The 12483-nt window shown below is 32.6% G+C and overlaps 1 protein-coding gene across 1 annotated transcript; it reads left to right on the forward strand.

The window, feature by feature from the left end:
- Nucleotides 1–2941: 2941 nt before the first annotated feature.
- LOC138307124 (uncharacterized) lies at nt 2942–4024 on the forward strand. Its single transcript, XM_069247754.1, has one exon. The coding sequence runs from the start codon at nt 2942–2944 to the stop codon at nt 4022–4024; it is 1083 nt and encodes a 360-aa protein (XP_069103855.1).
- The last annotated feature ends 8459 nt before the right edge of the window (nt 4025–12483 follow it).

Genomic DNA, 12483 nt, shown 5'->3' on the forward strand with positions numbered 1-12483 from the left:
ATATGGCGGCGCCATTTGTAACGCCGCTTCTGATTAGCTGCGAAAACGGCGTAATGATGTAAAATACTAAAGAGTTCCTAAATGAATTTTGAATATTGAGAAGACTACATTTAGTAAATTGAATTATAAGGATTAATTTAAATTAATTATTTATATTATGGAGATATAACACAAAAATATCCGCGGTTTATTCAGAGTACGCTCAGATTTTTGTGTTATATCTCCATAGCATAAAAAATCTATTCAAGTTAATCCTTAAAGAAATCAAACAATGTATCAAACTTTCATCACGAGCCATCCATTTCTGGGTAGTGAGTTGGAATCAAGTGTCGAGCTGTTTTCAATAACTGACCGCTGGTCTGTCGTTTTTCTCCGGGTTTTCCGGCTCTCCTAAACATACAAATCTGACATGACTATAAATGACCCTGGCTAGTTACGTTAAACGTTAGTAAATGCATAACGGTGGTTGAGTAAATTGATCAGTGGACAAAGCTTGACGATTGAATAAATGTGAATTGCCGTGTAGGCCAATTGGTTGATATGTATCGACATATCCCCACAAGCCCTCCACCTCAGGGTCGCGAGTTTGAATCCTATGTGTGACAGTTGTCGGATGGTTTTCCTTCGGGTACTCCGGTTTTCCTCCATCATCAAACCTGGCATGTCCTTACATGATCCTGGCTCTTAATAGGACTATGAACTAATAAAATCCCTTAAATAAATGGGATAATACATATATGAGTAGAAATCAAATATAAATGGTAAATAGCTATAGCGTGGAGACTGAATAAAATGAGCGTTTAGATATATTGTAAAGATTGAATAAATGGACAAATAAAGACACTACGAGACCAATAAGGTTTGATATACTAGTCTGCATACCAGATACAGGGTCAACTTAGTATATGGTTTATTTGATAAGCTATCAAAGATCGATGTCGGTTGGTTGTTGCAAGCTACAGTGTACAGCTTATAATCTTTACGATATTACGCTGTATTTTGTTACAACCCCTTATCTCTAAATCGTTGCTGATATTATATAAAACAGTGATCAGCCTGATTTACCAAATCGACATTTCAGAAAACACGTTTGAAACCATTAAAAGAACACTTCCCTAGCAACTTGACTGTATCAATCATAATAACCATTGTTTATTATTGTCAAGTCAACTTGGCAGCACGTTTGTCTGTCAATGAGTCTCTGCGGGGTCTCAAATTATCGCTCTGGCATTTAAGATGATGTTCAAACCCTAATCTCAGGAACGTAACACCGACAAGTCTGAAGTTAATTTACTGTCAACCAGACAGGCATTTCGACTTATAATGAACCCCCGATTCGCGTCCTCAGATTTCTAAATCAATGTATAAATAGCTTCCTGCAATTAATGTTTCAATAAACAGCTATAAGTTTAAAGTCGGCCAACAAACGGGCCTAATCTGAAAATTGTTGATCTGACACATCCATCATAATTTTCACGCCTCCACATTAGAGAGTTATTTCCGTCTTTAACACTTTTCTTCTCACTATGTCTTTTAGATTGTGAATGGGATGGAAATAAATTGATGAACCGTAGTCAATCAAGTCATTTAGTTTTAATTCAAATCGCGAGCTTCCCAGCAAATTCATAAAACTGGAAACTACTGTAAATAAAATAATTGCATTGGGCTATTTTGCTTACAATTCTGTTATCGTCTGAGAGCAGATTCCCTGTCGGAAAAACAACGCATCTCATCTCTTAGACATTTTTGTAAACATTTTTTGTATTGTTTCATTGAAATGTCGTCCCCCTATTGTAAATAAGTTCATTTTCCTTTATGCTCTTGTCATGTGTATAATGTCTTTTTATATTTCATTTATATCGATTAAAGGTAAATCAACCTACAAATATAACGGTCCTACGTTAGTGTAGTGCACATGCATAACAAATATATTCATAATTAATAGTGAATAAATACTTTTCGAATACCTTTCTGAAATTTGAAGATAACATTGTTCATGTTCAAAACTGTCAATGTGGATATTTTGTGTCACTAACATTTGATATCATAATATCCGTCGGCCAAATTTACAGATAACACACACTCAGCTTCACCAATAGGTTTCTATACTCCGATCAACTACCACTTAATTTCCGATCAAGCCTCTTGCTTTGCTCCACCTAGGCCGTATAAAACGGACAATTGTACTCAATTTATACAATAATGCCCCCTTCAACAGGAGTGTCAATAGAGACAGGTGGATATTAACCCTTTACACACAATCTAATTCGGTTTGTCAGATAAATGACTATTACCCTCATGTTTTGTTGAGACTTATATATAAACTGATATTTCAATAATTTTTAATTTGATATCAATATTTTTTCAACAAAATATAATATCGATATGTTTTGTGTTATTCTCTTATGTGACAATGAATCGTTCTACAATTAAGCATTGATATAACTATTATTTTGATTTCATCGGGGTATGAAAGAAATTTTGCTTGTAAACTGTGTGAATCCGGGTCCATGTTTATATTGTGACATCACGATTACGACGGGAGTTCGTGCCATTCTCGATTTTTTTGATAATGGTATGAAAAAAAAAGAATAGGTCAATCATAATGCCAGATTTAATATGACAACAAAGAAAAAACTAATTTTTCAAATATAATGGCGACTGTGTATAGTTGAAAACTGTAAATTTTTATTTTGTTTTAATTCTATTTACTTTCCGACAAGTAGATATGTATTTGCAGATACAATTTTGTGTGTAATGCATCAGAACATAAGCATTGTCGTACACAAAATGCAACATCAAATATTCAAATAAGATAATTGTACATTTTTCTCAAATAAGACTTATAATTTTATGACAAAATAGAGTTAGATATAATGTATTTTTGTATTTGTACGTAAGGTAATTTCAATGTACACATGTACTTATCAGTATTTATTTTATGTTTTACAGTGGTCCTACTCCTTCGCATTGTGATGCCACAAACGTCCGTCCGTCCCACGACCTTGAACGGCGATTAGCTCACCACCACCACGACCCAACACCAACCCAACGGACAAGTGGTCCACCCGATAATCTTCAGGGACAGAGACCTCCCATGAGGGCTTCCATGACTACAAGTCTTTCCTTAAGGACGATCAGTGCTACCGGTCTTCAGCCATTCCAAAACATTGCCATGACCCCAGTCAGCTGTCAGCCAGGCATTGCCATGCCTTCGCCAATTCTACAGTACCCGACTGCTCTTTATCCTGCAGCGGCCATGAACGCCGCGACAGCAACTGGTGACCTGAAACAGCTCAGTCTTGCCCAGTACCATGCTATGCATCCACATTCGGCGTTTCCGACAGACCTGTCAAAGTACAAGTCCCCATTCATCAACAGGAACTATTTGGAGCTTGCGATGCTTGTTTGCAACACATTTCGTGGTAAACTCTTTCCATGTCCTCATTGTAGATACGTAACCGATAGACGGAATAATTTAAAACGTCATGTGTCCACCATGCACCAAGCTTGTGAGAAAGTTCTGGAATGTTGTGGCGTCACTTTCACCACCAAAGCGTCACTTCGTGAACACATCATGATCTTTCACCATAACGGATATTCTTGCCCATATTGTGGGCGGCGCTTCTGCAGGAAGGCACTTTTGAAGCGACACCTGTCGGTACATAGCGGGCAAAAAGATTACTCTTGTCCACATTGTGACTATGCTACAAGCCATAAGAGCAACCTTGAGCGTCACAAACGCATTCATGACCGTCTAAAAACTGGCGAAGAATGTTCTATTATTGACGTCGAACAGGTTTCCGAATTATCTGTGGACGCATCGCTTCATCCAAGCTGTTTGCGCATGTGCACTGATGATGATAGTGATAATGAAGACGATGAACTTAATGTGACAGATGATACCGATATTAGTCCGTTCGTCGCTAGTACTTCATGTGCACCGGATGACTTCGCTGACCTAAAAGTCGGTCAGAATGACGTCAGCAAGACAGCTTTGAATCTATGTACAACAATTCACTGAAGTATTTCATCATTATACAGTCACAATATACTTTACACTGTCTACCCCCATCTGGTGCATTCCTGAACTTGAATAGCTGACATATTGTCTTTCAATGGTACGGAGAACTATGGATAGTGAATATATGATAACAAAGAATGAATTAATAGAAGTATCAGTTAGTATAGCAATATTCGGGAAATCACCAACAATTACTCACATTTGAATGTCATTGTCTGTGATCTATCAGGTTGTAGATATTATATTCGTTAATATAATTGATGGACTTATTCACAACTAAAGCACGTAAATTTGATAGATATTGTGTATGACTCGAATTATTTTCCTGTAAATATAGATATAAGTATTGTAAAAAATGTCACCTGACTTTTTCACAAAACTTCACATGACGTCAGCCATTGTCATAGATGTTAGTTTTATACAAATATATTCTGTTGATTATAGATTCACTGTTTTAAATAAATTATTGCCACGCCCTTACATTTAGTGTTGTTTATTATTCTCATTGCTAAAAATCGATAAAAAAACAACATTTTAAAAACATAAATTCCATTCATGTCTGTCGAATAGTATGCTAATACAAATATTACAATAGGCAAGCGGTGGCTGTACTTTGAAACATTCATATTGCTCCACAGTCAATATGAATTACGCAATATAAAAAACAATTGCATTGCTTTACATGTCAGATTCATGTAGTTTGTTTCCAAAGGAAGCGCAACCGGTACCAAAACAACATATAACATGCTATTAAGAAGAAATTTATTTCATATTGTCCAAAAAAAACAACATATTTTTGAGAAAAAAAATCAACAAATAAAATTTATTCTATTATCGATATCAGAATCAAAACATATAGCATTAATGACAAAAATATATCTTATTTTGCCCAAAAACATACATTTGAAAAATATCATCAAAATACTATTTATACAATAGTTGGGATCAGAATTAGGAATGTGGTATTCAGACTGTCTAGAATACATTGTTGTTGATCCTTTGAGAAAAGATAAGATATTTTATTGGATGCAGCAGTTTGTTTCTGTTATACACAAGGTATGTGACTGTGTTTCCTTGACTTACTACACGTACTACATCTGCCATTTGATCAATAACAGACACACTATTAATGATTCATTGCATGTAGTTACAAAATACATAAACATATCTATGATGAATTTGAAAATGCACCCAGTTGTATCGAGGCATACTAGGTATGTCGCTGTTACCATCGGTATTTGTACAAAATCGATTGAATGATACAATAGAAAGCCAGAAAGAAATCCTTTATTTTCAATTTTTATGAATTTCTAAGTTGATTTTGTAATACAGATTACATTTTCATCTTCTTTCAAGGGAAATTCTATAGATATTTCATAAGTAATGATGAAACTGGTTTTTCATCAAAACATATTTACAACCTGTATCAAAACAAGAGCCTCATCAAAATATTGCATTCTGTACATAAACATCGAACGTTAAAATTTTATTCAGCAGAGCGAAGCAACAAAGTATACAAAAATACGATTACTAAAGTCATATCTAGGTGAACATGTTGGATTTAATCTAAAGTCAGATCTAGTTTACATAATCTAGTTTACATAAAGAATGTTTTATAAACAACCACGACCACTCATAGTTTTTATGTTTCAAGAAAATAAGAAAATAATGAACTTTGGATTCTTATAAATGTCATTAAATGACAATGGGGAAACTCACATATGCACATTATGAAGAGAAACAAAGTAAGTGTTCTTTTTCCAAATATCTCGATATATTTTATCACTACTTAGTACTTGCGGTAGGTTTGGTGTTGATCTTCGGGTACTCTGGCGTTTCCCATCTCCTAAAAACTGACATTTTCTTAAATTACTCCTGTGATTTACAAGTCGTTAAAACAAAGCAACCAAACCAAAAGTCAGCTATTAGATATCATCATTCCATGTGAAACAGAATGTATATAAACGACATTCATATGACTTGTGATGATTAATTCCAGTTATCAATTGATAAATTAATAAAAATAATATATACGTATTATTATACAAATGTGACACATAATTATGATATAATTTTCTGTATGCCATCACAGGTTTTCAATCTAAAAGCGACAAATAAATGGGAAATAACTTTGAAATGACTGTACGACATTGACGGTTTATTTTCGAGGGGTTAACATTTTTCGCGGTTTCGCACGAGATCGCTTAAGTTGCTAAAAACATCTATCCAAGGTTGAAGATCCGCCTACTTTGAAGATTGCGTGGAAAATTGGAAAATGGATGAATTATGTTATAATTTTAAAACAGCTAATATCGTAGAGTTTTGCCACGAGAAAATAGCCAGCAATACAATAGTATTAATTGATTTACCATTAGGAGAGATTAAGATTATACGGTGTGATATTTTAGTAAGAATTTAGTTTTCACGTATGCGTATAGATGCATCATTATGCATAACGACTCTTGTACTATTGTTTTGAAATATGAATCATTAAAACAGTAATGTAACGATACAGGGAATGATATACAATAGTTTGCATACAGTTATTTGTCATGCTATAACGATACTGAGAACAAAAATACATTGTACTAGATATATCTACACCATTTATATTGAAAATAATTTCCCATCAAGCTTTATATCAGCGAATGTTTCGCAAATTTATTTTGCAATATATACATTTTGCTTCTGCGACTTCCATTACTCTAATGATAATTGTGATCTGTATTATGAGCCAATAAATGCAGCCTAGACTTGGTGTAGTAATATCTACATAAATGAATGTGAGTCTTGTTTACTGACACCATGTTAGTCCGCGCGGGAAAATTGACATTATAGTTGAATGAACCATTTTGGTTATGAAACTTATAGCTGAAGCGTAAAATTCAAATGTTTACTCGCATCTAAATTATGTTTTACTTTGGACTAGAAATAAAACGGGCGCTATTCTATTTATCTGCCACCCAGATTGCATTTATATCTCCAATAAATGCAATCTAACAATCCTTTAATTGTTAAATATAAATCGCGAAAGAGATTAGCCGCAAAAGGGAAGGTGGTCTGCACTTAATGACATAATATATGTGTGCACTTGTAATCAAATCAATGTATATGTACTCTTACAGTGATATAAACAGTATGCAATCTTAAATATTCTGCAATATTTCAGTTTAAATACACTGAATTATATATTTTGCGCATTAATACATGTGTGATATTTTCAAAAAACTACGTAATCATATTATATTCTGTTTAGCTATATGAATATGCTGGATACTTTATGAAGGCATTGTCAATATTACCATGATAAGACCGTAACAGTTGGTTTACTTTCAGAGCAGGTAAAGATTCACTTTCTATGTTTTCTGGATCAAATTACAATTATTGATAATAATCAAATAATTAACGTTAATACGTCTGAGAGTAAATGAAAGATAATTGAAAACCCGATATAGAACTTTACCAGTGTATAGCGTCATCTCTAGTGAAAAATATTACTGAACTGAACAGAACAAAGAGGAAAACCTGTCTACTGTATTTGATATTCTGAATTATAAAGGAGAAATTAATAGCATTCATTGATGTTAAATTGGCCAAACATTTCGAGTACGACTCCTGGGGTGAAAATGACCCGACTCGACTAAGGTCCCACACAAGACACTTTAAATCATTTAACAATTGTACCGCCAGATCACATAATTGTCTCGCTAAACCAATCTGGAATTGATATGACAGCCTCCACTGCGCGGATCTCGCACGATTAAATTTACCATTGACTAGGATGGTGGTGACTGCCCTACACGGAAATTCACATATCCGCCCTGCAATGCACGTGCTAATCATTGGATTATACAGAATGCGCGTGTATACACGTGTTGCATCTCGACTTAATGTGTGTTTGGGGACTGTCGACAATTTGTGTCATTGCATTTGAAAACAGACATTATGTTGGTATAAACATGGACTAGGCTGGTGGGACACACGCATCGACACTCTCAAAACAATTTGGCCTGTATCATCCCATCCAGCCACCGCAGGGGGTAATACGGAATAAAATTAACAGATATAAACTATGCAATTACCGGAGACTGAGAACTTTTTAAAATGAACATCTTTATTCTTAATAATCATTTGGAAGGAAGTGAGTGGTGCAATTAAGCATGTGTCCATAATGATACCTCTTGTTTAATATAAGAAACCTCAAGGTCCTTTCACATGAAGTACTACCAAATTGAATATAAGTATATTTATCATGGTTAAGCTCAATATTTACTTATGTTGTGTATTGACAACCTCACTGTATCATATGTTGCAAAACAAAATACAGTAAAACTTTATTACAACGAATTCAATGGGACCCGTTTCTTTAATAAGTATAAATAAAGAGGAGCCAAACCGGGGATTTTAATTTACTTTGTGATAAGAAGAAATTCGTATAAACCAATCGTTTGAATTAAGGTATACAAAGGAAACCAAACTAAAAGCAACCCCGTGTATAAAGTAATTTGGAGAAGAAGTGTGTTTTTTAAATCTTTTGGAAAGGCAGCTTAAACTAATACTGTTTGTAATTTGATTAAAAAATAATATCACTATCTCTATATAGATATTGATATCAAGTTATTCGAAATTACACAGTTAAATTTCAAGAATGTAAATAAGCTGGAGTTCGAACACATTTTGACAGCGTATTTAAAATATTACAAAAAGGCAAAAATTGCCTTTAAATGATCAATGATATGTTTCAAACCTAAACATTCAAGGAAAATATAAAATAATATGAACACATTTATTTTTTTATAACTACAAAGACAACGAAAGAACAATTATTACGGCTAATCCATGCATTTAAAGCAAAGTAAATTCTGCTGTCGGAAGAAGAAGGAAATTGAAGCGATAATGTACATGTCATTAATCGCGATATGGTTGTATTTTAGACAGATTTTTGCGAACTTTTGTGATATTTTGAAATTTAGTATAGCTCTAGATAATTTTTCACGTTTGTAGAATTTTCTTCTAATTGATTTCTTTTTATCTATTAGCAAACGTTATCTAAATACAATAGAAAACTATACACTTAATCCTGTGAGTAAAGTAAAGAAAAGTAATTCGAATTAGATGTAACCGATAGAGACATTTGGAAAATAATTTGTTGTTTGGTTACACTAAGCAAGTAAAAAAGTGATTTAGCATATTTTTTATCACTATACCTTGCACTCAAATCGTGTTTCAATGCATACTTACATGTAATATAGTACTCTATAACAAAGATGGTTTCTTTCAGTTATGTAATGATCTGGATCATTTCATATTATATAATATTATGTTATTTAACCTTAGTATGAATAAAACACTTCTTGATACTAATTATTTATTATCATATCAATGCATCAATATTAAGAACTAAGTATTATTCCATAAATTCTTATTCAGAAACGCCCTCTAGAAAAATTAAATCGTGCAAACATGATAGCAAATATGGTGCAAATTTTCGTACAACAATACAAATATTTGGTTTTAATTCTTCATATCAACTGCAGTCGAACACAGAATAAATCTACCATAGCATATTAAGCATAAACTTTACATGAATTGGAAAGACAGAATTGTAAAGCAAAATAAGAAATAATAATACGGCATATTATATACTAATAGATAATGCACAATTCGTTAAAAAAACTAATGTGTCAGCAACGTATTTAAGCTAATTTGATTCGCACACAAAAAGTAAGACAATCGTCGAGTCTAGATCTAAAATAAAACATTGTGAACTAAACTAGTAGATCTACAATCACAACTACAGCAGGCACCATACTACCGAAGACCATGCATTCTTCCTCTATAGGGAACAGCCAACTAAATGAAAAAAACACCTTCGAAATGGTCCCTGTGTTTGCAACACTGACCTCAGGTTACAATTTTGACCCGGCCACTGATTGGCTGGTTAATTATAAATTTCAAAAGTAAAAATGATTGCTGACAAGTACTTATTCCTAAATGACAATGAAACGAATTCGGAAATCTATATTGAAATTTAGGTTCAAAATATCAATTTTGATAATGAATAGATAAAAACACTAGATTTTCAGGTTGTTTAGTGCAAAATGTACCTTATTTCAAAATGGCTACCCTGGTTGAAGTATGAGCTCAAGAATCCAAACTTTTGTTTATACATGTATCTTGTGTTATATGACTTTAATTATAGACTTTGATTATAGAACTCAATAGCTAACTAATATTCCTTTGTTTTAATAATACATTACAAAATTTTAACAAACTTAAACACTGTGGTCTATGTAAATTATGTAGTTGGTTAATTTCGTATAGCAGTTACCGCTTATATCAAAACAGTAACTCAAAATTAGTTTTCTTCTGAAATAAGTTTGAACAAGAGAATAGTCTTGCGTAACTACAAAGAAGCATGTACGACGAAAATACTATTCAACAGCATTTTTGAAAATTGACATTATGTTGAATCATATTTTTGTTTTAAACGTCAACAATTATAATACAAGTACAAGTAAAACAAAATGCTTTCTGATTTCAATAGTGATAACGATTCTTGTTGAATGTAGCAACTATGTGTCACTCATTCCGAAAGTCAACTGTTTGTCATTTGGGTATCGATAAAAATATAACTAGGAGGGTTACTGTAAAAGGAAATAAGTGCTAATTAGTGAGCAATGTGCTATTTAATGCTAATTTTTATTCCTTTCACTTGTTATTGGGAAAAATATAAATTACTACAAAAATGAAGTTTTACAAACAAATGTGTAATTCTAGGCTGACCATTAAACCGTTCAAATATTTTCGCGACCTATTTTTGCCTTTGGTACTTCGACTTGTAGAAAACTAAATTATAGAGCATTGTGATTTACAATATTCATTGTTCGGAATCTTTGAGATCGCAGGAATGATACACAGTATGGAACAATTTTATCCAATAACCTACACATATCATACATAGGTATTTTAATCGTTCTCTACAAGGCTTGTCTGATTGTGTTATATTCCAAATTTGAATTTGAAATTACAAATTGTTTTAACTGCATTTTTTATGTTTTAAGTATGCTTAAATGCAGGGGTATGTATGGGTATATGTATGGAGACGGATTAATATAAGTGTAAAACACTTGTTTCTGAATCCATTTCATGTTATATATATTTGATTGTTTTTTTGTATTGTATGACTTATAATGAATGAATAAAATAAAGTTTACGTTAAATGCAGGGGTTTCATTGATTCTGTCTTTTAAATCGGATTGACACAAATGAAAAAAATGCATTTTACGCTAAATAACCATTAAATGCTTATTTTATACTACTAATCTGTCGTCTTTTTTATATATTAGACATAAATATGTTAAAACATAATTAAAATGTCATATTTGACAAAATTGGTATATTTCAGCATGAAACTATCTTTCTTTTGCATCTATGGTCTATATAGATGCCAGAGCTTTACAGACAATCTTCATAATGCGCGCAAGCGCATAATGAGATGATTGTCTGCAAAGCTCTGGTATCTACATATATAGACCATAGATGCCTTAGGAAGATAGGTTAATGCTTATATTTACATTATCAACTCATTTAAGGTTTCTGCATTAACATTGTTTAAGCTAGACCAGAAAACCGTTTATCAACGACGATTTAATCCTCAAGATGGAACAGCCATTTTGATGGTGATCAGTTGACGTCACCACGTCAACATTAATGACGTCATTATGGTCACGTTTTGGGTGTCAGTTAATTATACCGTATTATATACTTCACTTTGCATTGGTTAGTTTATATAGTAGAAGTGACAAGGACATGTAAATATTTAAGAATAAAATACCGCATTACACGCAAGTATATATTTGTTTCTAATTTTCAAGTTTGAATAAACATATGGTTTATAAGTCGTCGATCAGTACAAAATATACACAAAGGTTTCCAGAGAGACTAAGAACCATGTGAAAACCATCGTAAGATATATTACTGGATAAAGATATGCATGTTTAATGCCATATTACTAACAATAACATATTTATAGCAAATACATCTATCTTAAGGATTAACAGCTTGATCCCCTAGTGAATATATATGTAGGATTTTTCCCAATAAAACTTATTGATATGGTGAGAGATTTAGAAAGTATATTCATTAACTATCAAAATATTTAATATGACTTGGGTTCAAGATCTATTTTTTATTTTTTTTTTTTTTTTTGCAAATCATAGCAAACTATGAATTGACCTTCAATATAGTGGAGTTATATGGAATACGTTTATTTCATTATCAATGTATAATTATTTACCCGCCATGCTATCGGCATTGAATGTCAAGACATATGGAATATGGTAAGAGACACATTATTTTATATTCAAATAAAGAAATGAACAGAAAAACAATTAGACATGCGGCAGTGTTAACCAATCAAAATCTGCTATGATATCATACTCACCTATGTGTGATTA

The sequence above is a fragment of the Argopecten irradians genome, chromosome 14 (genome assembly GCF_041381155.1).
Source record: "Argopecten irradians isolate NY chromosome 14, Ai_NY, whole genome shotgun sequence".
NCBI lineage: Eukaryota > Metazoa > Mollusca > Bivalvia > Pectinida > Pectinidae > Argopecten > Argopecten irradians.

Bases quoted from the DNA above. Each gene is read 5' to 3' on its own strand.
- LOC138307124 (XM_069247754.1), top strand. From the start codon at position 2,942: ATGTTTTACAGTGGTCCTACTCCTTCGCATTGTGATGCCACAAACGTC.